This window comes from Cavia porcellus, unplaced genomic scaffold (genome assembly GCF_034190915.1).
Source record: "Cavia porcellus strain 051 isolate PalLab524CR breed Dunkin Hartley unplaced genomic scaffold, mCavPor4.1 scaffold_17, whole genome shotgun sequence".
Taxonomy (NCBI): domain Eukaryota; kingdom Metazoa; phylum Chordata; class Mammalia; order Rodentia; family Caviidae; genus Cavia; species Cavia porcellus.
In genome coordinates, this window is record NW_026947500.1 from 48251585 (window position 1) to 48278988 (window position 27404).

General features: G+C 45.5%; 1 protein-coding gene across 3 annotated transcripts; it reads left to right on the top strand.

Moving 5' to 3' along the window:
- Nucleotides 1-7294: 7294 nt before the first annotated feature.
- Nucleotides 7295-17324, top strand: LOC106027002 (golgin subfamily A member 2-like). Of its 3 annotated transcripts, XM_063228122.1 has the most exons (13): nt 7295-7584; nt 8443-8679; nt 9042-9186; nt 12569-13012; nt 13392-13708; nt 13968-14081; nt 14693-14917; nt 14999-15071; nt 15263-15342; nt 15856-15925; nt 16038-16615; nt 16692-16827; nt 16909-17324. In XM_063228122.1, the coding sequence occupies exons 4-13, from the start codon at nt 12760-12762 to the stop codon at nt 17070-17072; spliced, it is 2010 nt and encodes a 669-aa protein (XP_063084192.1). In that variant the 5' UTR covers nt 7295-7584; nt 8443-8679; nt 9042-9186; nt 12569-12759; the 3' UTR covers nt 17073-17324. The 3 variants fall into 3 exon arrangements, with proteins under 3 accessions (XP_063084192.1, XP_063084194.1, XP_063084193.1); XM_063228124.1 differs by lacking the exons at nt 7295-7584; nt 8443-8679; nt 9042-9186 and adding an exon at nt 11270-11401 and having other exon boundaries at nt 12569-12622; nt 12934-13012; XM_063228123.1 differs by lacking the exons at nt 7295-7584; nt 8443-8679; nt 9042-9186 and adding an exon at nt 11273-11401.
- The last annotated feature ends 10080 nt before the right edge of the window (nt 17325-27404 follow it).

Here is a 27404-nt window from a genome sequence, read left to right on the forward strand (position 1 = left end):
TTTTATTACAGTAGCTTTGTAGTATAACTTCAAGTCAGGGATTGTGATGCCTCCTGCCTTGCCTTTGCTGCTTAGAATTGCCTTTGTGATTCTAGGTCTCTTCTGGTTCCAGATGAATTTTAGGAGTGATTTCTCTAGATCTGTGAGGCATGTTGATAGTATTTTCATTGGGATTGCCTTGATTCTGTATAACAGTTTTCAGAGTATAGCCATTTTCACAATATTTATTCTTGCTATCCATGAACTAGGGATATCTTTTCACTTTGTGAGATCCTCTTTGATTTTTCAGAGTATTGTAATTTTCCCTGTATAGATCTTTTACTTGTTTCATGAGATTAACTCCTAAGTATTTCATTTTTTGGATGCTAGTGTGAAGGGTGTGGCTTTCTTATTTCTCTCTCCGTGATTTTGTGGTTAATGTATAGGAATGCTATTGATTTTTGAGTATTCACTTTGTATCCAGCTACATTGCTGAATTTCTTTATTGCATCTAGCAATCTTTCAATGGAGTTTTGGGGTCTTCTCTGTAGAGTATTATGTCATCTCAGATAATGATTATTTAACTTCCTCTTTTCCTATCTTTACTCCTTTTATTTCTGTCTCTTGTCTAATTGCACTGGATAGTATTTCCAGTTCTATATTAAATAGGAGCAGTCATAGGGACATCCTTGTCTTGTGCCTGATTTTAAGGTAAAGGCTTTCAGTTTTTGGCCATGTAATATGATGTTGGCTGTTGGTTTGTCATGATGGCCTTTATTATATGGAGGTAAGGACCATCTATTCCAATCTTCTGTAAGGTTCTTATGAAAGTATATTGGACCTTATCCAAAGCTTTTTCTGCATGTATAGAAATGATCATGTGATTCTTACTTTTGGCTTTATTTATATGGTGGATTACATTTATTGATTTACATATGTTGAGCCATCCCTGCATGCTTGGGATGAATCCCACTTGGTCATGGTGTATAATCTACTTGATGAGTTGCTGCATCCTGTTTGCCAATATTTTATTGAGGAATTTTGCGTCTATGTTCATTAGGGAAACTGGAATGTAGTTCTCTTTTTTAGTTGGGTCTTTCTCAGGTTTTAATACTAGAGTAATATTTGCTTCCAGGAATGACTTAGGAAGGATTGTTTCCCTTTCAGTTTCATTGAAGAGTTTAAGGAGTGTCGGCATTAAGTCTTCTTTGTATTTCGTATAGAATTCTATAGTGAATCCATCTGGGCCTTGGCCCTTCTTTGTAGGTAAGGACTTAATTACATTTTCAATTTCATTAATAGAGATTGGGTTATTCAGCAGTTTTACACCTTCTTGACCTAGCTTTGGTACTTCATATGTTTCTAGGAATCTGTGTGTTTCTTCTGTGTTACCAAACCTTTGAGAGTAGAGGTTTTTTGCAATAAGTGTTGATTTTCTGTATTTCTGTAGAGTCTGTAGTGATTTCACCTTTTTCATTTCTTATTGTATAAATTTGAGCTTTTTCTTCCCTTTTTAAAATAAGGTTCTAGGGGCTTATCAATTTTATTTATTTTTTCAAAGAACCAACTCTTTGATTCATTGATTCTGTGGATTGTTTTCTTAGTCTCTATTGCATTGATTTCTGCCCTTATTTTTATAGTTTTCACTCTTCTTTTGGCTTTGGGGTTGACTTGCTCTTCTTTTTCTAAATGTTTGAGGTGGAACATCAGATTATTTATTTGTATTAGTTGTGTTTTCCTGATGTGGGAAGTCAGTGCAATAAATTTCCCTCTGAGTACAGCTTTCTTTGCATCCCACAGATTCTGGTAAGTTGTATATGCATTTTCGTTTGTTTGTAGGTATTGTTTAATTTCTTCTGTGACCCACTGATTACTCAAGAGTGTTTTATTCAGTTTCCATGTGTTTGTGGGATTTTTGCAGTTTATTTTATCATTAATTTCTAATTTCAAGGCGCTATGATCTGATAATATTGAAGGGATAAGTTCAACTCTTTTGCATTTATTTAAATATGTACTGTGAGCTAATATATGGTCTATTTTAGAGAATGCCCCATGTACTGCTCAGAAGAATGTGTATTCTGATGTTGTTGGATGGAACACTCTGTATATGTCTATCAAGTCCATTTGTTCACAGTTGTGATTCAGTTCTGCTATTTCTTTGCTGACTTTCTCTCTGGTTGATCTGTCCCTTGGTGTCAATGGTGTGTTAAGGTCTCCTGTTATAATTGTGTTACTGATGATTTGGTTTTTCACTTCTGTTAATACCTGTTTTATGTAACTGGGTGGTTTGGAATTTGGTGCATATATATTTAAGATAGTTATCACTTCCTCTTGAATTTTTTTTGTCTTTTTTGTTTTTACCGGTACTGGAGATCGAACTCATGACTGCCTGCTTGCAAGGCAGGCACTTATGCTGCTGAGCTAAATCCCCAGCCCCTTCCTCTTGAATTTTTCCCCTATCCTGTATGTAGTGTGACCCTCTTTATCTCTTCTGATCATTATTGGTTTAAAGTTCACATTGTCTGCAAACAGAATAGCTACTCCTGCTTTTTTTTTGGGTTCCTGTTGCATGAAGTATTGTTTTTCATGCTTTAACTTTCAGCCTGGGAGTATCTTTTTGGGTTAGATGGGTTTCTTGTAGACAGCATATGGTTGGATTTTGTTTCTTGATCCATTCTGCCATTCTTTTTCTTTTAATTAGTGCATTGAGACCATTAACATTAATGGCTATAACTTATATGTTGGTTTATTGTTGACATGTTATCTTTATGCTGTTACATTTTTATCTTTCTGTTCTGTTTAATTGTCTGCTTTGCTTTTGGTTTTTTCCTGAGTGTATCTAGACTGTCTTTCAATATTCTTTGCGGGGTTGGCTTGGTGATCATGAAGTTCTCCAGCTGTTCTTTTTTTTTTTTTTTTTGTCTTTTTCATTTTTATCGGTACCGGGGATCGAACTCACAACCGCCTGCTTGCAAGGCAGGTGCTTATGCCGCTGAGCTAAATCCCCAGCCCCGTGTCCAGCTGTTCTTTTTCATTATTTCACCATTGATTTTGAAGGACAGTTTTGCAGGGTACATCAGTCTAGGGTGAAAATCATTTTCTTTTAAGATCTGAAATATTTCACTCCATGCTCTTCTTGACTTTATTGTTTTTGGCTGAGAAGTCTGCTGTGATTCTGATAGGTTTTCCTTTATAAGTGATCTGTCTTTTCTCTCTGCTTTTAATATTCTATTCTTATTTTGGATTTCTGGAATGGTGATTATTATATGTCTGGGTGTAGTTTTATTTTGGATATGACTATTTGGAGTTCTATATGCATCACTGATCCTGATGTCAGTTTCTGATCTCATGCTTGGGAAATTTTCAGCTATTACTTCTCTAAATATCCTCTTGACATCCTGTATGTTGTCCCCTTCTTTTTCATTAATCCCTATCAATCTCATGTTGTTTTTCTTTGTGTCATCTTGCAGTTGTTGAATTGTTATTTCCTGATTCCTTGTTATTTTTAAAAGATTTTTCCTGTTCACTAGCTGCAATCTTGTCTTCAAGGTCTCAAATTCTATCTTTACTCTCATTGAGGCAGTTTTTACAGCTTTCAATGGAATTTTTGAATTCCTGTATATCTCTGTGCATTTGCTTTATGTATTCTGTTTGTCTCTTATATTGCTTATCCAGGGATTATACCTTTTTGTTTAGTTCCTCCATTTTTAAAAACTGTGTCTTCTTTAAATATGTTCAGCATCTCCTTCATTTCTTTTATCATTTCTTCTTTTACCTGGGAGATTGTTTCTAATTTGAATTTTTTTATAGCTTCCCAGAGTTGCTTCTTTATTTCAGTTGCTATTATGTCCAATATTTTAGGTGTAAGGCATATATCTTCTTCTTTGTACATCACTCCTAAGGTTTCTTTGGATGGCTGGAGGTTTGAGATTGTAATTTGGTCTTGCGTCTTGTCATTTTCCTATATTTCTGTGTTTCAAGTGTATCAAGTATTATTCCGAGGCTTCCCCAGGGTCTGTTGGAGATCCTCTTCTATGCCCTTAGCTCCTGGGACTCTGGCCACCCAGCTCCCCGGGTTGAGAGAGGGTCTCTAGGGGTGGGGCAGGTCAACCCAAGCCCAGCTCCTGGAACTGATGGTGCCTGCTCACCCAGAACTCCGGAATCCTCCTAGCATTGCCAGGAGTGGGGAGGCCATCCTAGGCCTTTCCGGGATCCACTGCAATGATCCAGTGCACCAGGAAGCCACAAAGTTCCCTCTTCGGGCTGAGCAAGGGTCCCAAACTAGCTGGACTCATGGGCAAGTGCATGGGGCACTTACGCCAGGCTGCCCAGCCTCTGGAACCTATGGTGCCCGCCTGCTTCCTGTTCAGAACTCCAGAGTCCACCCAGCACTGGTGGGAGCAAGGAGGCTGCTGCAGGTCCGCCCAGGATGCGCCGTGCTGGTCTGGTGCAACAGGAAGCCACAGGATCTTTCTCTGGGCTGAGAGAGGGTCCCAAACTAGCTGGACTAGGGGGAAAGTGTGTGGAGCACTTATGCCAGGCCACCCAGCCTCTGGATCCAATGGCACCCACCCACTTGCCTGCTCAGAGCTCCAGAGTCCGCCACGCACTAGTGGGAGTGAGGAGCGTGCTGCAGGTCTGCATAGGACCCAAACCAACTCTACATTCCATTCTGAAAGATGTTTTTGAGAGAGATAAAAATGTACACAGATCCAAGAACATCAATGTAAGGAAGATATTCAGCAGGGTAAGCAGTTAAACAGAAGGAAAAGACAAGGAACCAATAGGCAAAAATAATATGACCTATGTGGGCAAAAACTGTTAGTTATAACCATCAATGTAAATGGACTCAATTTACCAATCAAAAGAAACAGACTGGCAGAATGGATCAAGAAACAAACCCAGTAATAGGCTGCATACAAGAAACACATCTAACTCAAAAAGAAATTGATAGACTGAAAGTAAAATATGGGAAAACAATATTCCACATGATAAGAAGCCAGAAAAAAGCAGAAGTACCTATTTTATTAGCAAACAATGTGAACTTCAAGCCAAGACAGAAAAAAAGAGACAGAGAAGGTCACTAAATACTTGTTAAGGGAAGAACCCATAAAATGTAACAGTGAAAATGTTTTAAAAAAATCACAGGAAAAAGAATGTTTGTTAAGTAAGGCTAGGCATACATTTCTTTCTTTTTTTTTTTTTTTTGTCTTTTTCCTTTTTATCGGTACCAGGGATCGAACTCACGACTGCCTGCTTACAAGGCAGGCGCTTATGCCGCTGAGCTAAATCCCCAGCCCAAGGCATACATTTCTTAGACTTGACCCCAAAAGTATGATCCATAACACAAAAAACTTGAGAAATTAGAATTTTTCAAATTTTTAGTAAAATATTTGTTTCATGAAAGATCTGGTTAAGTGAATGAAAAGACAATAGAGAAGTTGGCCAACGTACTTCTAAGATATGTGAAAAGGACTCTATTTATATTTTAGAAAGAACTATCAAAATTCAACAGCAAACAATCCAGTAAGAAAATAGGCGAAAGAGATGGATAAGCATTTACTGAAGAGGATGACAAATCCTCATTTACAGATGGCAAATGATCACACAGAAAGGGGCTCAATCAATGACAATACTATGGCTGTGAAGTTGGGCTATAATTTGGCAAAATGTTGCCACTGAGGAAATTAGAGAAATGTACAGAAAGTGAATTTTTATTGTTTATTAAAACTACATGTGAATATATATTTATTTCAAAGAAAGTTTAATAAAATGTGTATTGTAAATGTATGTAAATAAATTTGGATAGAGTAACACTAAGGGAATTGACCTTCTTAAACCTTGGGACCACTCCAAAAGTTTTTTCTTTTTCAGATTCGGAACAAAATATGATTGTCAGAAAATTTTCACACACTTGTGCAGGGACTGGCTGCCTTATATCATTTCCAACTAGAACAGGTAAGATTTCTATCACACCAAGAGTTTGTAACCTTGCACCCACAACTAGAAGGCCAGATAAATTTTTGAGAACAATTATGCCATATGGAGTAATAACCTTCTCATCCAGGTAGTGCTATAAACAACAGCTTGCTGATTACTCTGCACATAGAATTTCTTCTACTGGCGAAACTCAAGAACAAATTGTATGAGCCTCAGCTTTTGGCATGGTCCACTCATGGCCTCCTAGAATTTGAGGAATATTCATGAATGTAAAATTAGAGAAGACATTACAGAGCTCTGTCCCCAAACCTCATTACCTGCATACGCATTCATTCCAGGAATGATCACTGCTCTGCAGTGCATTCAGGAACCTTTCCCAAGAAGTTTCACCAGCACAGCATGGGATCTCCTTCTCAAGGGGACAGCGGAGAGTGGGAAGTGCATGCTCCTTGCTCATACGTTTTGCTCCACATGACAGGACACTGTGCTTCTCCAGGAGAGAAGGATGTATCACCCTATATGGCACTGTCCTGCCTGCATTTCTTGCAGATGGGTTAGTGTGATGGGCTCATAGTGTATACCGTGCTGATGCAGATAATCCTTTATCTCTGGACTTCACATGGTCACAGTGGTGATTGTGACAGCTCAGCACATCCTCTTCTCATTCATGAACCATGCAAGTTCTTTGTCACCAAATAGTCCAACGTCCTATCTGAAGAAATATCTGATTTCTGTTTAATGAAATATTTCTCCTGCAAGGCCACATAACTCTATACAAATCTTTTGGGTGGACACCTAGGCTGAATTCATGCCACCACTTATGATAGAGAAGAGAGATCAGTATGTTAGAGACATAGCACACGGCTTAAGCCTTGCTGATACTCATTGAGCAAATGGAATGAGATAAATAAGAGGAAACAAGGACTCTGGAAAAGTGTGTGTCATAGAACTGACATTTGAGAAGGTGACTCACATAGAAGACTGGGAATCAGAGTCCACAGATCAAAAAGGATACTAACTCCTACATGCTCCCTGGAAAGATGCAAAGGTAGGAAAAACCATCTGCTTCTCAGCCCTTGCTTTGTCTCCAGGATGGTAACTAGTTGGAGGGTGTGGGGGCCTGGTCTATGGGGAGGGTCGAGTAAAATGAACTGGAGGAAACCACAAAATAGAGAACATCTTTTGTGGCACCTTGCTGTGTGTGAGCCTTGTGCTCTTCTTCTAGACCCTAAGGGGAGCGCCCCCAGTCTGCTGCAGGGGAGACTGTTTGCTTCAAGATCAGGCACAATGCATGCACTTTAGTGAGGCAGCGTGAAACCATCTGAGTTTCATTTGCAGTGACACTGAGGGAGACGTGGGGATGAGAATAAATGAAGAATTCACCCTGCTCTAAGAAAACAGGGAGAAGTTAAATGTGATCCAGTCCTATAGTCCACAACTCCCCTGGGTTGAAGTGATGACCCTGAATATGGAGGACATTTGAATATGGACCTACACTGAACAAGGCTCTCTTTCTTCTCTCCAGCAATGACTGGACAGCACAGCCCGAGGACTCATCTTCAGCTCTCTGGAGAGTGAGGACATCTTGCATCCAGGACAGCTGCAGAAGACTCTGTTGCCCTTCTTCAAAGGACAGCCCCAGATTCTGTGGGTGAAGAGGCCAAGGTGCTAGCATAGGCTTGGGGCACAGGACTAGGCTGACCAGTATACTGGGGTCTCCAGGTCACCAATTTTCCCAATTCTGTTCTGAATTAAACTGAGGACATCAGTAAATGGATGAGTGGAATGGAGCTATCAACAATCAGCAGAAGCTGCATTGTCTTTATTTAGCAGAGCATAGAAGAACACATGCTTTAAAAACTAGAAACAGACATGTTTTAGGTTAAGAGAATTTTGATTAGGTAACATTTCGATGTGTAGTCTTATTCTTGGAATCTGCCCTATTTGAAGTTTTCAAAGTGTGTTAAAAATGCATTATGATTTTGGGAAATTTGTTTCCTCAGAAAAGCAACAACTATTCTCAGGAAGTTCTTATCTTCTGGGTGGCCCTGATTCTCATTGGATTGATAGTGCTGTGCCTTGGTATGGTGATAGCCCCTTTTATTTCCATTACAGTGAGGTTTCTCCTGTGATTGGAATTGATTGCTAACTATGGGCACCTTTCCTGGTATCAGTAATGAGTCCCCTAGCTCAAATGTCAGGTGTTGTCAATTACCTTTATCCCTGTCTCTGGGATACCTGTGTGGAGGAAGCAGCTGAAGCTGGAGACCGACCATTTCTGTGGGGCAGTAAGAGGTCAATGTGTGCCCCTGACAAACAAGCTGCCCCAGCTCAGAGTACACCAAAGCGTAAGGCTATCCAAACAATGCATTTCTAGGCAGGGACATGCCATGTGACTTTATCTTGCTAAATGAATCAAGAAATGCCACTATGGTGGTTGAGCTGTTCTTTTCCTCCCATTAGGAGAGAGGGCTCCACTTGACCTCTGCTTTCATCTCTTTTCTTTATTTTCCCACCCTCTAGCCGTCCTTAGTCTGGGAACATCTGGATCTGCACCCAGAGATGACACCCATGCAGTCCTCTTCTGGCCCCGAGTGTGGACTGACTATTTAGTTGGATGGTATTGACAAGACAGTGAAGGGACTTGCAAATTGAATAAGGACCAGAGGCAAAAGCCAGCTCTGAGTGGATTCTTTCTTTGATCAGTTCTTCATCTCTGGAGCACCATCTATATTGGTGGTGGAATGACAACCATCAATGGTAAGTGTCTCTCTGTGGATACTTCCAGGACTGTAGTGAAAGAGGGCCTGTATGGTCACTTGGGTAAAATACAGGAACCTTCTCTGGTTACTCAGGGCAAGACTTTAGTTCTATGTTGACAATTAAGAAGGAATACCTGTCTTTTTAAGTGCTCTGTGATATTCCATGTGAAATGTGATCCTGCCTGGGAGGGTCAAACATATTTTCTACCACCTCCTGTGTTCTCCTTCATCTTCAGAGCAGGGAGTCTCCCCTTGGAAATTTCCAGATTCAGCTCAGCTGAGATGAATGTATTTTTCTGTTCATTCAAAGACAGGAAAAGATTGAGTTTTTAATATTTTTTTAAATGATCTGTTTTTCAGATCCTAGGAAGACTGGGAACAAAGGCATTCGTTTTTACTGTATCAGGATTTGGAGTTTGTGAACTACATTTTTGGCAGCATATTAATGACTCCATATAAGTCTACATCATGTACTGATCACTGCTCTGGATACATTATTTGTACTGTGAGTATTTCTTCTTCCAGTATAGCTATTTGCAAATCATTTTAGTATCTCTGATGGTGATTGTGAATTTGCACCTAGAACTTGCTTAGGAGCCTTTGGTCCATGCATGCTGAAGATCTTTAGAGATTACAGGTCAGGGTACTTTGTACCTTACTATGAGCACAGAGCTGAGGGTTAAATTTTCCAAACTGCTTCCATGCTGACTGCCCTGTTGAGACTTTTTTTTAGTAGAAAACTCTGCAAGAATTTATGCTGTCCCAGCAGTGCTCACTTCATGATGTTAATGTCACGCTGAAGGGGAACAGGCAAAGCAGTAGATTCAGGAACTTCATGGTCTGCAAGGATCCTCAGCATACAGCAGGGCTGACTGAAAAGGGAACATTCTTTCTGATGCTAAATGGTCTAGGCTATGAGGGAGGCTCACAGGGATAATGCCAGGCCTTGTTGTGTTAGAGACACCAGGTGACTGAAAGACGAGGGAGACTGTTGCATTTCTGGTTGCTCCTGTCTCCTAGAAATGGCTGATCACTGTGATATATATGGTAAGAACCAATCAAAGACAGCCAAGGACTCTACTCTGTGCTCCCTCTTTGTAATCCCATAAAAACTTCCCTCCCTGAGCCTTGCTCAACATTTTAGCGCACAAAAGCCTGTAATCATTTCACCTAACCTGCCTTCTCCCCCTCATGTGAAATCTAGCCATGTGTCAGTCTAGTGGCTATGCCCATGTCTCCTGATTCTCTTCTCACTTTCTTTCACAAAGTATCCACAATCAATTACATGTACTTTTGTTCACATCTTAGTATCAGCTTTTTGGAGGATATGAATCTGAGCACACATAGAGCTCCAAGACAGAAGCAGGGGCATCATGGAGAGAGGGAAAATACTACAACCCAGGGGATAGGTAACAGTAGCGTGGAGCAGTGTGGGGACAATAGAGGTGGAAACAATCAAATTTTGCCTTTCTTTCAAAGATAGAATGTCAAGAAGCAAGATACAAACCCACAGAAAGAAAGAATCCAGGCAGTTGGCAGCCTGTAAAAGCCCCATGTTCAATCCTCAACATCATGATAAAGAAAGAGAAAGGTTACTAGACTGGCTGCTAGGATATGTGCTAAGAAGGAAGTGGCCATCCAAGATGCCTCCATGGTTTTAGGGCTAAGCAACTGAAAAGGTGGGGTCTCCTACACCTGAGAATCTAAAGCCTGTGAGGAGCACATGTTCTAGGAGTGACACTAAAGGCTTAATTCAGGATCTAGAAGGCTGGAGATAATATTAGCTATGCAAAAGGAAATGTCACAGGGACTGTTGCTTTCCTGAGCTTGATTTTGAAATAGGCTGTTGGTTGAAGACACAACTTTTGGAGTTGCTGTGTAGCTGGCATTTGATGGCATAGAACTGAAGGTGATAACTAAGAGGTAAGAGATCATCATAGGGAAAATCTAGGATCCAAATCCTAGCACACACTAAATTTGGCAGATGAGAAGAATCCATCAAGTGACAAAGGTCAGACAAATGCAGATTCATTTATGCAGATCACGTTTTAACCAAGTGTGTGGCCCCTTTTGAGAGTAAATACTGTTTGCCTCAAAGTCTGTTTTGTGTGACTATTTTAACTTTTGCAATAGGGTCTTCATAGGCAGTTCAGGCTCTTGAACCTACTATGGATCCAGGCTGCCCTCAAACTCAGGGCGACCCTCCTGCCTCAGTCTGTGGAGTACTGGGATTATCTGTGTACACCACCATGCCTGGCACTTATGTGATTTCAAAGGAGCTGTGTCATGAGTTTTTCCTTAGTAGATGTCCTCACATCTTTCTCTGTGCTTTTACTGTTTTATTTCTGTTAGCTTAGTTTCCCTTCCTCCCAGGTCCTGCTGTCATAGTTCCCTGGGGTGGCCTGGAACAGCAGTAGTCTGCAGCTTTAATGCCACTCCACCCATCCCCCACCCACTGGAGGAGGCCTCACCAGGCCCCTTATGACGTCATAGTTTACTCAGCCAATGGGACGACAGGTCTGGTGCCCCGCCCCCTGGGTTGAGTTTAGCGTCTCCCTGGTTACACCTTTTGTAGGTAGTTGGTGGATCTGAGAGGAGTGTGTTTGAGTTTCCCTGTGATAGAAGCGACTGTCATGAAGTGGTCCCACCCCTTTCCCCCTCCCTGTCTTCCTATTCCGGAAGAAATTCGAAGGCAGAAATTGGCTGCGGCCAAAAAAAAGGTAAACCAAACAGGGTCTCAGTTCCTGGACCCAGAGCAAGCCCCCAGCTAGCAACTTCTTGGCAGAGTCTGTACCCCGCTCTGAGAAAATGTGGAGGGACCCTCAGCACTCCGGTGCCCCTTCAAGGCCTGTTACAGATCCTCTCCTCACAGCCCAAATGCGTCCACCTCCAGGGGGACACTCCTTTAGGCCTCACCTGGGGCTTGGCTCTTGCCTCCTACCCACCCTCATACACTTTGCCTCCCTGGGCCCTACATTGGGGGTCCTCTTTCCCTTCCGCTGTCTGAACACAGAGGAGGGTGGGGAGCAGAGGATTCTGCGGACAGAGAGGGAGGAGTAGAGTGCACTTAAGACCCTTTCCATTGGACGCCCTCATCACTAACCCTCACCTGGCCCTTAATCTTCCCACTTGGACCCCTAAAGCAGCTTTAGCCCCCTTCTGGTTTCTCTGGTGAAGACACAGATTTCTCCCTGGAAGGGCATGTGAACATGGGAGCAGGTATAGAGGTTTTGGCCACTGGGCTCCTTAACTTAGACACTGACAACGTAAAACCTTCATCAGGGATCTCAAAAGGTTGACAGTCTTTCTGGGTGACCAGAGTAGATCAGATTTATGTGAGCTTTTCCCCAGGAGTTGACTCTACAGAGAGACTCAGAATGTTTTCTAATTGTCCCCTTTACCTTTGACTCTCCTGTGTGTGGTACTGATGATTAGACCCACCGCCTTCAAAAGTACAGAAAGCTGTCTGTTACTGAGCTGCACTCCAGCCTGTTACTGTCTGTTTCCCCCCATTACGTCTAGGGATGAAGTCCAGGGAGCACAGGGTTCCATGCTCAGCCCTTTTTAGTTTTTATTATTTCTATCTGAGTAAGTGTTTTACTACTTTTATCCCCTCAGGTTTTCCTCATTCTTATCCTGCTATTGCAACATCACCAGTATTTGGGGTTACAGGCCTACACCACAGTGATGTTTCTCTTTTCTGTCATTTCTTTCTTCCTGCTGTTCAGCCATGTTAACTTGTGTGTTTACTGACTGACTGACCATCACAGTGTGTTGTAGGGCTGTTGGCAGCATTAAGCAAATGGTGTGCATAAGAGTGTTCTATAGGAGGATGTGAACAAAGTGGCTTATTGTTTTCGTGAGTATCATTGCTCTTCTTTCCACAGTTAAGATAATTCAAAAAACAGAAGAAGCGTGATTGCTTTCCAGTAGATAAAAGAGTAAGTTTTTAAAATGCATAAAACCTAAGACAGCCAGTGGTGGAGAACGTCACCCACATGAAGCTGTGTCATGGCTGGCCAGGCAGCTAAGGATGGGGCTGCAATGGCAGTAGAGGGTCAGAGTGCAGAGGAGAACAATGTCAGGTGCTAAGAATTCTGCATTTAGGGCTGGGCCTGGTATAGCTCAGAGGGAGAGTTTCAAAGAGAGCACTGCAGCTTGGGGCCAGAGAAGGGAAAGGGGGACTAGGGTGATAGAAGGGTCTGAGTCACTAGTCCCTCCCTCCATCTACTGTCCCCTGTGCCTTGGGCAGGTGCATGAGGTAAAGGAGGAGCGGGACAGGAGGGCTGATAAGCCTCCTGTCCAGCGGAGTGAACTGGAGAAACACGTGGGTGAGTGGGCACAAGGGTGGTCTGGGGAGAGCGGGGTACCCAGGCTGTGGGTGGGGCTTACACTGCCCTAGGAGACAGGGTGGACTCAAGGGCACAGTGGTAAAGGGAAGGGCATCTGTGCCAGGAGCTGGCAATTTAGTCCTATCTCTGAGCCTCAGTGTCCCCACTTGCAGAGAGGGTATTGTGCCCCTGCCAACCCCCACCCAGGATCCATACAGGAACATGGCTTCAGGCCTGGCCATGATGTGGGTGTGAGGAATCAGTCATGAGGAAGCCAAGGCCCAAGCAAGGAGCCTGGAGTGGGGGCTGAGCACTGAGAGCTTGTTAGGGCCCAGAGACCTGGACCCTTTCCCTACCTCCTTTGTCACCTGTGCCCCAGCCCTGCAGCCCCAAGCAGGGCCATGCCTGGAACATCAGCAGCTCCTGTGGGAGGTGCAGAAGGTGAAGAAGGAGCTGGAGGGCGCCTTGGGGCAGCTAAAGGAAGAAAACCTGGCTCTGCGGAACAAAATGAGGCAGCAGGAGGAGCGCCTTCTGCAGGTTGACACCAGGGCAGAGCTGTGCTCTGTGCAGGCAGAAGAGCACAAGAACATCGTGCACAACATGGAGGAGCAGCAGGAGATGATTGAGGCCTTTGGGCTTCAGAACTGCCTGATAAAGGAGCAGCTGGCCCAGATGCAGGACAGCTTCCAGAGGCTGGTGCGTGTTCACTGCTCGCCAGGCTCCTCACCACCAAGACCTTCCAGGCAGAGCAGCACACTAACCCCTCTGGCTCCTTCCCCCCTGCAACACATTGGGCCACTGTCTCCCTCAGTCGAGAAAGTGTCCTGTGAGTCAGAACCCTGTGGGGCTTCTCCTGCAGAGAAAGGATAATTATCTGTCCTGCCTTGCCCTGTAGACACCCAGGTGGGGTCTTGGGTCGGCCCGTGCTGGTGGCACTGATTTCCATTCTCTGTAGAGAGAAGAGAACACCAATATAGTAACCACCCTGAGCTCAGAGCAGCTCAGAAACAAGGAGGTGACTTGGAAGCTGGGCCAGCTGCAGGAGGAGATCACACAGCTCAAGGCAGTGGTAGGTGACTCCTGTCCCATGGGACTGGGCTAAGACAGAGGTGCTCCTGATCGGGTGGGAGGTGCTGGGGCCAGAACTGATCTGCCACAGCTGGACCACAAGTGACCCCAGAGTCCTGCAGTGTCTGGCAGAGCAGTTGTGTGTCTTTTGCTTTTGGTCTCTGACTGTTAGAGGTGTGTGGTCTGGGGTCCTCCCAGGTCCTGATGTCATTTCCCTGCCAGAAGCCTGAGTCATCCTACTGCTAGGAGGAAACAGGGTAGGAGGGGGAGGCTCCTTGGTTCCACCCTGGGTCTCAGCCACACTGGTTACACTTTCAAACTTCCCGTCACGTGGCTTCAGTTCCCATCACTTCCAATGGATGTTAGCATTTTCCTCATAGAGTTGTTGGATTCAGTGAGTCAATATGTGCAAACTGAAGCCTAGAGATCATTTAACACATGTGGCATGGCTCCATCTGATTCTCCATAGATGTGGTGAGGTCCACATTCAAGAACAGAGGTTGTAGGACTGGAGACTTGGAACAGGAGGCCAGTGGTTCAGAGGAGCCCCTAATGAGCTCAGGCTGCTGACGCCCCAGGGTATGCCTGACCTCACTTCTCGGTCTCCTGCAGGTGGCGCTGAAGAGCCAGGAGGCCCAGGAGCTGCAGCAGCAGAGAGACCAGCTGCTGGGCATCCTATGCCACAGAGCTGAGGACTGTTTACACCTGGCCTCTGAAAAACACGCTCTGCAACATCAGCTTCTTCAGTCGTTTAAACAAGCGGTGAATGTACATCTGAAAGACCTGGAAGACCACAAGGCCCTGGTTAGCCTTTACGAAGACCTGAAGACCACCCAGGTGATGGAGGTGCTGAGGCCGGGCCCCTGTCTGGGAGGATCTGGCTGCCTCTGATGTCTCACTTTCCATCCTTACCTACAGGAGGTCCTGTCAGCTTCCAAGCTGCAGAAGCAGCAGACATCCTCGCCTGAAGTTGTGGCACTGCCCGGGGAAGGTGAATGGAGGTGTCAGTGTTGCATGGGCTGAGGAGCACTCTGAGAATGAGTGGAGGAGGACGAGATGGCAGAGGGCTGCTCATTCTCTCCCAGAGGGTGGTGGCCCAGGGGGACCTGGTGAGGTGGGTGGAGGGGAGCGTGGGACTGCTCTCCCTCCCTCCCTCCTGACTGCTCCCAATATGAAATGAAGGGGAGGTGGAGGAAAGAAAACTGGAGAGTCCTCAGCCCAATAGCACCAGTCCTGAAGACGCGAGAGGCTCAAAGGCTGCGGTGAGCTGGGCTCTGCTTTGATCCTTCCCTGGGTCTCCTTACCTGCCTCTTCCACTGAGGTCCCTTTGGACACCCCAATACTTTGGGTTCCCCATGCCCTCATTTCCCTGGACCTTCTCTAAAAGCAGTGGTCGTGCCCCATCCCTAGGAGCAACAGGTGCCAGTGGCAGAAGGAGGCTCCATGCATCCTGTGATGTGGAGAGCTCCCCCACAGAATCACACCCTGCCTCCACAGATGGCATTTGTCAACAAAGGTCCCACCTCTGTGCAGAAACAGTGGGCTCAGCCACCCAGCCACCTGAAGGTTCAGAGGCAGCTAGGCCAGAGTTTGGCCTATGTGGCACTCCTGACCCAGGTCAAAGCTGAGGATGTGGCTTCAACTCCTAGGAGCAGTGGTGACCATGTGACCATGGTGCAGCCTCAGAGGAGGCTGCTCTACCAGGGTGGGAAGGGCGGGCAGGGTGGATGGCCACAGAGCCCTGACTCTGGTGCTCTGCTTCCTTTCTTGTACAGGTGTCACAGGAAAAGGCAGAGATTAAGGAGGCAGTGGAGGAGCTGGAATGTCAACGCATGCTGCTCTCTGGTGATTGCAGCACCACTGATAAGCTGGGCCAGGGCTCCTGCAGCAGAGGCTGTAAGGTGTGGGGTTTGGGAGGCCTGCAAGTGACCTCTGACTATTGTTGTTCTTTACACAGCAGAGCACACTGCGATCTGCCCCAAACTGGGGACAAACCTAACAGTGAGGCATTGTGAGGAGGAGGACACACAACAGGAGGAGGAGGAAGAACAAGTGAAGGAGGAGGAGGAAGGAGTGGAGGAGGAGGAAGACAAACACATGCATGAGAAGGAGGAGGGGAATGAACAAGTGGAGGAAGATGGACAAGAGAAGGAGGAGGACAAACGAATGGAGGATGACAAGAAGGAGCAGGAGAAGCACGAGGAAGAGAAGGAGGAGGTGGATAAACACGTAGAGGAGGAAGAGGAGCAGAAGAAGCAGGAGAATGAGGAGGAGGATGGAGTGGAGGATGAGGAGTACTGGAACCAGGAGGGGGAGGAGGAAGTTGAACTAGTGGGAGTGGAGGAGAAGGAAGAAGGAGAGGAAAAGGAGGAGGAGGAGCTGGAAGGGGAGGAGGAAGTGGAAATGGAGGAGGAGGAGCAAGAGGAGGAGCAAGAGGTGGAGGAGGAGGAGAACAAGGAGCAGGAGGAGGAGGAAGAGCAGCAGGAGGAGGATGAACATACCCCACAGCTATTCTCAGTGAAGGGAGAGGAGCAGGTAGGTCTGGGTGTCTCCTTAGGGCTGGGTCCCTAAGAAGCCCCTCTCCCTGAGGTTAAAGCTGCTTGTGTTGCAGGAGGTGGTTCTCTGCCCTCAAGAAGACTGCAGGTCTTGTCAGGGCGAGTTTCAGGGCTCTGCACAGAGCCATGGTGAGGAGCCCACTGTGGGATCCCCACACTCCAAGGATGTTGCAGCCTCAGATGAGCAGTGTGGTGAGTGCAGGCCTGGGAGGGGCGGGCAGGGGCAGGCATGGCAAGGGGCGCACACTCAGTGCCTGCTGCTCTCTCCCAAAGGTCCTGCAGAGGGGAGCCCCGCACACACTGAACAGCCTCCAGTTGAAGAAGCTGTGGTCAAGTGCCCCCCAGAACCCCAGCTGCTAGAGAATGAGAATCTGCACAGAGCCCTGGCTTGGGCCTTCACCCCTGAGTCAGTGATTTCTGCTTTGGAACAGCACTGAGGAGTAGGAAAACATAGAACCCAGTGCCCTGTGCCCTCTTTCCCCCATTCAGTCCCTGCTTCCCTGTCCCTCCTCTCCGACTCTCTTCCTGTCATGTCTAGAGGAGTCAGAAAAACTCCACCAATTCATTTCTTCCTAGAGATATTTGAACTCCAACAATTATTTAAAATATCAAAAAATGTGTTTATTTCAATAGAAATGAAAAAAAAACCCGAGAAAAATATTTCAATAAAAAATTTAAAAGTTTTAAAATTTTAAATCTTTTTCATAGAGTAAAACAAGACAAATAATGAAACTGAGTTTCAAAACAGGTTAGTAGGAGCGTGACAATACTTGAAATCCTGCATGCTGTTGTCTTCGTAGTAGTTATTTGGAATACAAGATGTAGGCATGCTATTGCATCTAAACAATATTAGCACAAGACATTGTTTTCAAGGAAGAAATAGAAGCTAGCTGTGCAATTATCTTCACTATAATTTTTCTTCTCCTCTTTCTTTTTTTTTCCCCTATCACAGTTTGAATTTTAAAGCTTATTTATGGTTCTGAAGGACAGAGGGAGGAGACAGGAGGGGTTCCTGGTGACCTGGTCCTGATGGTCCCATTTTTGCTGATTTTCATTTGACTGGGAATAAATGGATTCTATCAGTTTCCTGGCAAGGAAAATGAGGGGCAGGGAGCAGATGCTCCCCACAGAGGGCACGCGTTGGGCTGCGGCAGAGCCCATGTTTGAGCTGGTCCAGCAGGGCTGGATGACATCTCCCTGCCTTGTCACCTGCATCCTGCTAGGCTGTGGTGAGGGGGCTGCTGTGGAGGCTCCCAGGGCAGCCTGTTCTAATGGGCCTCAGGCCGGAGCCTGACCTGACAGTGGGGAGGGACAGGTTCAGGGGCCCGCCCTGCCCTGCAGTGCAGCATTTCCAATTGATGCCCTGGTTGTGGCTCTGTCTGCACATGGGGCCTGTTCCTTCTATTTAGCTTGGCCTCTTGCTGGCTGCTGCCCCTCTTCCTTGAGGTTCAATTTGTGGCCCTGCTCCTTGGTGGTAAGAATGGTGGTTTTTGTTTTTGATAGGAATACTCTATGGGACTTCAGTAACCCTGGAACTCCCATGCCATGTCAATTTGACTCTAAGTGAGGAACTCAGTTCATTCTCATGAGATAGACATGAGACTCTGGGAACAAGGTGTGGGGTGTAGTGCCTTTTAACCTGAAATGTCCCTCGGAATCTGTGTGTGGAAGTTGGTTGGATGGGAAAGGAAGCATACTCTGCAGAGGACCTGTCCACTGCTGAGGTCAGGGAGTAGATGTGTTCTTAGGGTGTGAGGCTGCTGGGAAGGGTGTTGCTGGCCACCGTGGCCTGAGCACCTTTCCCTTGGCCATGTCCCTCTTCCCTCCTGTTTCTGCCTTGCAGCCAGTCCACCAGAGACTAGAACTGTGAGCCCAAAGAAACCCCTCCTCCTCTAAACTGCAGGTGTGAAGTATTTTGTCTCAGAGATGGAAAGTAAGAAGACATGAAGGTTTCAGGACATGTGCAAAATGCAGACAAGTTCTTTCTGGCCAGAATGTAGCATGCACAGGAAGTTCCCATTTGAAACCTCCTGAGACTTGGCTTCACTCTCTGCAGTTTGTCAGCAATCTGGCTGTCTGAGCTCCCAGCAGAAACACCCATTAGACTTAGCTTATGGCATTGCAGGGCTTCTCTAGCACACAGCTGTTAACATCCCCAAATCCCTTCCTCAAAACTGTTCCAAATGAACTGAACAGCATGGACTCATGTAGTCACTCACTGGGCTCTACTTCTTTAGTCCCAGTTCTTTGGTTTGCTCACGGGATCCAGTACCTGGCACCCACAATTGAAGGACAGTTTTCTGTGGGTCACAGTTTCAGGAAACTCAGTCCATGTTTGGCTGGCTCTAAAGCAGATACATCATGGCAGAAGGGCAAAGCTGCTTGCTTCATGGCAGCTGGGAGGCAGAGCAGATTGATTTTTCCTGAGAAGATGGGGCCACGTGTCTGATATAGCACCCCATGTTATACTTCAAGGACACATCAGGAGGTGTGCTTTCCTAAGCTGCCTTTCAGTTCTAAAGTTAATGCAATCCATCTTTAGTGCCACAGTAAAGTTCCAGTGGGGTTCTTATTAGAAACAACACAACTTAGGACACAGATGAAATGACAAATGTTTGTAAAACTAAGTTCGTTCATCAGCTTACTATTAGTACTGAGCAATGTCTTCCAAAATCAAAATGAAGTTCATGTTTCTAGTATACAAAAGCCAAAAAATGTGACAGCACCAGCTTTCCCTACATAATGGATTCAAGCGAGTCCTATGTTCACAGGAAAATCAACTCCACAATGGAAAATGTGTTAGTGTTGGGGCTGTAGCTAAGCTTAATGGTAGGGTTAGTGTTAGAGTAAATATTCCTGATTAGTCTTTGTGTGCTGATTTTGGTTGAGCAGCTGAGACCAAATTTGGATGAGACCTCAAATATATATTTCAGTTAACATTATTGATTTGCTCTGTCTTGAAGGAAAATTATCAAAACAATCAAACTAGCTTCTCCAATGAAATCTGCAAGCACTTGCAGACTTTATTATGAAGCTCATTACTTTTCTGAAAGGTCCTGATGCTGTGCTGTGAGGACTGGGATCCCTGCACTAATGACACAGTGCATGCATGAGAGCTAGAGCCGCCCATGGGGTCAGAGCACCAGGGAAGCTGAGTCCACGCCTGCTCAGTGATGGGAGTCAGGGCAAAGCTGCATCCTTGCACCCCTGAGGTCCACTGAAATGCCCTCTGCTGCTTCCTGGGAGGGTCTGAGCTCCTCCATCAGTGCAGCTAACATGTTTCCATGACACCGCTTCTCTGAAGGGCAAGAGGGACACCAAGACCGCAGCCCTGAGCACACATTCAACAAAACCCTTGATGAGAGAGGAACTGAAAGTGTGCTACTTTTTGAAGGCTAGGTTGTCTGTACAATCACCAAAATCAAATTTATATTGAATATTTTCCAATTTCATTATTAAAAACCCAATCTCTCCCTACCTACAAGGTTAGAGTGTGCTTTGGAGGGCCTGCTGGGATTATTTTTCTCTGATTCAGGGAGAACCACCTCAAAAAGAAAGAAAATACATTGGGTTTCAGACTTGGCTCAGGCTGCCTGAACCTGTGCCTGGATGCCCGCCCTTTTCCACCCTCTAGATACAGAATCCTTCGCTCTTCCAAGACAAGAACAGGGCATTATCACATCCACCTAGTAACTGCTGTTCATTGGTCTGGTATTCATTCTACACCCTATGATTAAACCTTCAGGTAAATCAAAGCTTTGTAATTCCAGAAGTGAAGCAGTGAGTTCACAGGGGAGTAGGATAACATTCCATGCTTTTTTGATTTAACATTTGCTTAGTATCATCTGGAGAAATATAAGAACTTTAAAGGAAGAGCAGCAGAGCCAAAGACACCCAGTGAGCCTACTTGCTTCTCAAGTCCCTTCTCCCCAGACACCACTATCAAGGAGACTGTGCTATGGGAGTGAGGGCTCCTGCTTGGGTGGGGACAGCCAGGGCCCAGGGCCCTGACCACCAGCACAAACTCACAGCAATGCCAGAGAGGACATGGGACTTCCCAGAGCCGCTGCTCCTGGTTGAAGAGCAGGAGGACGGGAGCAGCTGAGCTGACAGCTTGATCTGTCCCTTGGTGTCAATGGCGTATTAAGGTCTCCTGTTACAATTGTGTTACTGATAATTTGAGTTTTCATTTCTGTTAATAGTTGTTTTATATAACTGGGTGCTCTGGAGTTTGGTGCATATATATTTAAGATAGTTATCGCTTCCTCTTGGAGTTTTCCCCTAACCAGTATGTATTGACCTTCTTTGTCCTTTATGGTCATTGTTGGTTTAAAGTTCACATTGTCTGCAAACAGAATGGCTACTCCTGCTTTTTTTTGGATTCCTGCTGCATGAAGTATTGTTTTCCATCCTTTGACTTTCAGTCTGTGAGTATCCTTCTGGGTTAGATGGGTTTCCTGTAAACAGCATACGGTTGGATTTTGTTTCTTGATCCATTCTGCTAGTCTGTTTCTTTTGATCGGTGCATTGAGACCACTTACATTAATGGTTATTACTGTTAAATGCTGGTTTATTGTTGACATGTTATCTCTCCGCTGTTGCATCTTTATCTTTCTGTTGTGTTTAATTATCTGCTTTGCTTAGTGGTTTTTTCCTTTGTGTATCTAAAGTGTGTTTCAATATTTTTTGCAGGGTTGGTTTGGTGTTCATGAAGTTCTTCAGCTGTTCTTTGTCATGGAAGTATTGTATTTCACCATCAAGTTTGAATGATAGTTTTGCAGGATACATCAGTCTAGGTTGGAAATCATTTTGCTTTAGGATCTGGAATACTTCACTCCATGCTCTTCTTGACTTTATTGTTTGTGCTGAGAAGTCTGCTGTGATTCTGATAGGTTTTCCTTTATAAGTGATCTGTCTTTTCTCTCTGACAGCTTTTAATAATCTATTCTTGTGTTGGATTTCTGGGATGATGATTATTATATGTCTGGGTGTAGTTTATTTTGGTTATGACTATTTGGAGTTCTATATGCATCACTGATCCTGATGTCGGTTTCTGATCTCATGCTTGGGAAATTTTCAGCTATTACTTCTGTAAATATCCTGTTGACTTCCTTTATGTTGTCTCCTTCTTTTTCATTAATCCCTATCATTCTTATGTTATTCTTCTTTGCATTATCTTGCAGTTGTTGAATTATTGTTTCCTAATTCCTTGTTATTTTCAAAAGATCTTTCCTTTCCTGTTCACTAGCTGCAATCCTGTCTTCAAGGTCTGAAATTCTATCTTCACTTTCATTGAGGCAGTTTTTACAACTTTCAGTGGAGTTTTTTATTTCCTGTATATCTCTGTGCATCTGCATTATGTATTCTCTTTGTTTCTTATATTGCTCGTCTAGGGATTCTATCTTTTTGTTTAGTTCCTCCAATTTTTTATCTGTGTTTTCTTTAGATATATTCAGAATCTCTTTCATTTCTTTTATCATTTCTTCTTTTACCTGGGAGATTATTTCGAGTTTGAATTTCTTTAAAGCTTCCTGGAGTTGCTTGTCAATTTCAGTAGCTATTGTGTCTGATATAAGAGGTGGATGGGATATATTTTCTTCTAAATACATTCCTCTTAGGGTTTCCTGAGATGGGCTGGAGGTTTGAGGTTGTAATTTGGTCTTTCATTTTGTCATTTTCCTATATTTCTGTGTTTCAAGTGTTATTTGAAAGCTTCCTCAGGGTCTGTTAGAAATCCCCTTCTATGTTCGCAGCTCCTGAGACTCTGGCACCCCATTACACCAAGCCACTGGGCCTGTAGAACCAATGGCCCTCTTCTGCCTCTTTAGAACTCCAGAGTTCCAGATAAGCTGGGCTTGAGGGACACTGTGTGCCCACCTGCTTGTTTGAAGCTTCACAGTTCTCCAAGCACAGCTGGGATGGGGAGGCGGATGCAGATGCCTCAAATCCACTTATCCACTTCACTGCACCTGGAAGCCTGGAGGGTCCCGAACAGTCTGGCCTTTGGGCAGAGTGCACTGAGCACTTACCGCAGGCCACAGGGCCTCTGGAACCTGCGATGCTCCCCTGCTTGCTGAGATATCCACAGTCCTCCAGACACACGGGGAGGTGGATGCAGGCGCCCCGGATCTGCCCAGCCCTTCCTTTGCACACCGATGGTGAGGTGCAGGAGTCCCAAATAGGCTGGGCTCCGGGGATAGCGTGCGACCGCCTACTTGTTGGAAGCTCCACAGTTCTCCAAGCACAGCCGGGATGGGGAGGCGGATGTAGATGCCTCAAACCCACTTATCCACTTCACTGCACCCGGAAGCCTGGAGGGTCCCGAACAATCTGGGCTTTGGGCAAAGTGCACTGAGCACTCACCACAGGCCATGGGGCCTCTGGAATCTGCAATGCTCCCCTGCTTGCTGAGATACCCACAGTCCTCTATCTAATATTTTTATATCTTTGGTTCCCTGTGGTCTCGACAGCCATTGAAGACCTTAGAGTCTCATGTAGAGGCAATTATTTGAAATATGATATAAATTTCAAATATGATAGATCCATGGGCATGTTGTAGATTTTTTTTAGCATATAGTATAAACCATATTGGTTTACTGCAAACATCTGCCTTTAGAAATATTGCTATGTAATATTAAGATTTTTAGTTCTATTCTTATACTGTTTTGATAGATAATTTTAATGCATAGCTGTACATATATTCTTTATCTTTTAGAGAAGTTTATACGTTAATTATTATAGTTATGCAGACACTGTACTCATAGCCAGGGGCTGTGCCCTCAAACTCCTGTAAATATACACATTGAGCGGGTTGACTCCTGAGTCTGACACACACGTAGGAGCGGTGGGTGTAGAGGACACACGTGTACTGTCATGTTCCACATAGGACAGAGCCAGGCATTTCTTGTGGATGGAAAATAAAGATGAACTGTTGTCTCACCCTTCTTCCTGTGTGTGTGTGATTCTGTCCCTCCTGCTTGTTTGCCTTCTGGGGACATTTCCTCCCCAGAGGGCCATGGTTATTTGACTAAATTCCTTAGCTGTGAAAGGCAGTACCGACTTGTTTTTCAGTATACAAAGCAAACACACAAAAAGCAACAGAGATTCAAATGAGGGGAAGGGACTGAAGGCACGCGGAGAAAAAAGGAAGCAAAGTCTGTGGGGTCCTGGACGATCACCCTAAATCCAAAATGAAGGAAAGGCGTCTGTCTGAACAAGGGCACTGCCCGGGAATGGCCCATGCGAGGAGGGAGTGCAGGCCAGGGGGCTCCCTTTGCCATTCCGGTCACAGGGGCTTCTGTTTCATGACCTAAATGCCGATATGCATCTTAGGAAAATCTAGAAAAATGGAAATGACTGAAAAGAAATGGCGATACGGGAGCAATTTCTGAGGAAGGAGATGAGAGGAGAGCAGGAGCTGTCCATAGATAGGGGAGAGGAAGGGCTGAGGGCAGATGCTGAAAGGCTGCAGAGCGGCATCTTGGGACCTGGAGCAGTGGAGAGCAGGGCAGCAGCCGGGAGGGGGCGGCTGGAAGCAACTCTAGAGCCAGAAGGAAGCAGGGCTGAAGAGGGGCAGACAGATGAGAGGAGAACGGGGACAGAGAAAGAAGCTGGATGGATGCAAAGGGTGTAAGCTGAGACATGGCATGAGCTGAAAGTCTGATGGGTGAGGGGGGAGGGAGGGTGGGGGAGCCATCAGAGGCAGGCACCTTGCACTGAAGCCTGGTGAACCATTCCTGAAGTTGCAGCACTCCAGGAGGCTGAGACAGGAGGGTTAGTCAAGCCTGGACTGTTTAGCAATATAGCTAGACTCTATCTCAAAGTATAAAAATCAGAACAGGGTTGGAGATGTAGCTTAACACAAAGAATGAAGGGATCCTGGGTTCAATCCCCTGAACTGCAAACAAATAGGGAGAGAAGGGGAGAGAGAAAGAGAGAGAGAAAGAGAAAGAGAGAGAATAAGAGAGAGAGAGAGAGAGAAAGAAAGAAAAAGAAAGAAGGAAAGAAAAGAGGAAGGAAGGCAGCAGGGAGGCAGGCAGGCACCTTGCGGGCAGTTCTGAGAGTGACCACTTGTTTTTGGAAGGCTGCGTCTACCTGAGCTCTCTGTTCCCAGCCTGGGCTGAGCCTGTGATCATTCTCACTCTGCCTTCCCGAGTGCTGATTTTATGGGTCTCGGCTCCATGCCTAAGTCAAATTTCCATGCTCTAACTTTGCTGAAAATGCAGACACCCTTCAAGAGTAACAAAAATAGTCCTTCCTTTTTAAAGCAGGGTCAGGGATGGAATACTGGGATTAAACCTAGGGGATTCCCACAGAGCTCTATGTCCAGCTTTTTTATTTTGAGGCAATGTCTAGCTAAGTTGCTCACGCTGGACATGCTGGACGTAAACTTTTCATTTCTCCTACTTCAGCCTCCCAGAACACCTGATGACTGGCCTAGGCCACCACCCATCAAATGGTTTCTTCCAATAGTCAATGCAAACTTTGTAGTGAGTATTATTTTCTGTTTGCTTTCTGTCAAGGAAAGACAGACCTTTAGCTGAATGATGGACTGTGGCTGTGTAGGTCCAACTTTATGACTCAGTGGATCAGATAATCACCAGCTTGTGATGGGGAACTCAGGTCACGTAGTAACCTACTGTCTTATTCTCACGGGTTCAGTTTCCACTAAGGACCAGAAGCCAGCCAAGAGCTGTTTTTCAAAGGGAGAGTGGTTGTCTGCAAAGGATGGCAGAGGCTTGCTCCAAAACCCAAAAGACCTGCACTTCAATTCACCTGTGGGAGCCTGCCAGAGACTCCAAATAGCATCTCCACCTGCATCTGACACTTCAAGAACCATAGATCCTGATGGATCATACGGCTCTATTGACAGAGCAGCCTGTACAATCCTGGACCTGTTACAGAGCCTTCTCTTATTCTGAGTCCAACTCAAATCTAGCTATTTTCTGAGTTACTTGGTAAATATTCAAAATTACCTTTTATAGAGAATTACTAAATTCCTTACATCTCACAAGTGGTGAGTTAGGATAATCAAATAGATCTGCATTATATATTACTTTAAATAGTTCGCACCAGGAACTATCAGAATTTCTCAGTTTCAGAAGGAGATTTAAATGACATCTTAGACCCCATCAAAGTAGCAAGCAAACTCCCAGAAGTACTATAGCATTAAAGAACTTCACCTTTACAGTTCTATTTCTCCAGAGTAATGTCTGATACCCAATTCTGTATCAATCAATGCTTATTAGAGAAAGGGATTTAATACAAGATATATAAGTATGTGAAGATTTACAAGGTTGCCTTAGCCAAACATGGAGGTCCATGCCCTTAAATCCAGCACTTGCAAGGCAGTAGGATCACCATGAGATCCAGTGGAGTCTGGGTTACGTAGTGAGAACATGTCACAAAAGTAAAAAAAAAAGTGGGGGGGGGGGCTTAAAATGGCCACCCACAGAGTCAGATGTGGCAAAATGCAAAAGGGCTGTTTGTGCATGGGAGATCCAAAGGAGCCGGGTGAAGGCTCGCAGCTCACTGTAGTATCCCAAGCAAGTCCATCTCAGGAAGTTGAAGGGTCTGGAATGGAAGCCAGGAGACAACATCTAAGGAGAAGGGGAAGACTGGGCACCTCCAGAAACAGGTGGGAGCTTTCTTTCTTCCTTTCCCTTTTGTTGCATTTAGGCAGCAAGCCTATTGGTTGCTGTCACTCACACCTAGGGCGGGGCTTCTCTCCAGCAATCCCTTCAGCCACACCCAGAACTACACTGATCCAATGTAGTTGGGCTTTTCTTATTTAGTTAATTATCACATAATGTCTTAGTTAATTATCACAAGACACCTCAGAACTATAGGCACCAGTGGAAGTGTGTGGGTGTGGGCCTTGATTTGTGCTGCTCAAGAAATCTCTTTGTAATAGGTAACTGATTGTGTCAATTTGAGTAAAAAGTACTCAACTTCATGGATTAGCATAGTTCTGGGCATGGAAGACCCACCCTAGGGAGGGTTGTGAAACCCCCCCTCCTAGGAAGGTTGAACCCCCGCCCTAGGAGGGTTGTAATCCACCCTAGGGGAAGGTTGTAACCCACCCTGTGGAGTGTTGTAGCCCAACCTAGAGAGGATTGTAACCCACCCTAGGAGGATTGTAACCCCACCCTAGGGGAGGGTCGTAACCCTTCCTAGGGAGGGTCCGAACCCATCCTAGGGAAGGTTGTGACCCCACTCCATCCTAGGGAGAGTAGCAACCCTCCCTAGGAGGGTTGTAACCCCAGTCTAGGGAGAGTTGTAACCCACCCTAGGGAGGGCTATAAACCCCCTACCCTAGGGAGGCTGGTAACCCATGCTAGGGAAGGTTGCAACCCCATCCTATGATGTTTGTAACCCACATTAGGAGGGTTCTAACCCCACTGTAGGGGAGGGTCACAAACCACCCTGGGAGGGTTGTGACCCACCTTAGGGAGGGCTATAACCCCCCCACACTAGGAGGGTTGTAACCCACCCTAGGGAGGGCTGCAACCCACCATAGGAGGGCTGTAACCCCACCCTTAAGGGGGGGTCATGACCCTCCCTAGGGAGGGTCTGAACCCACCCTAGGGAGGGCTGTGACGACCCTCTCATCCTAGCGGGGCTGTAAACCCACCTTAGGGAGGGTTGTAAACCACCCTAGGGAGGGCTGCAAACCCCACCCTAGGGAGGGTTGCAGCCCAGCCCAGAGAGGATTGTACCCCACCCTAGGAGGATTGTAATCCCACCCTAGGGGAGGGTCGTAACTCACC

Bases quoted from the DNA above. Each gene is read 5' to 3' on its own strand.
- LOC106027002 (XM_063228122.1), top strand. From the start codon at position 12,760: ATGTCAGGTGCTAAGAATTCTGCATTTAGGGCTGGGCCTGGTATAGCT. The intron at 13,709-13,967 runs GTGCGTGTTCAC...CATTCTCTGTAG, and splicing joins AGGACAGCTTCCAGAGGCTG to AGAGAAGAGAACACCAATAT. The intron at 15,926-16,037 runs GTGATTGCAGCA...TTCTTTACACAG, and splicing joins TCAACGCATGCTGCTCTCTG to CAGAGCACACTGCGATCTGC.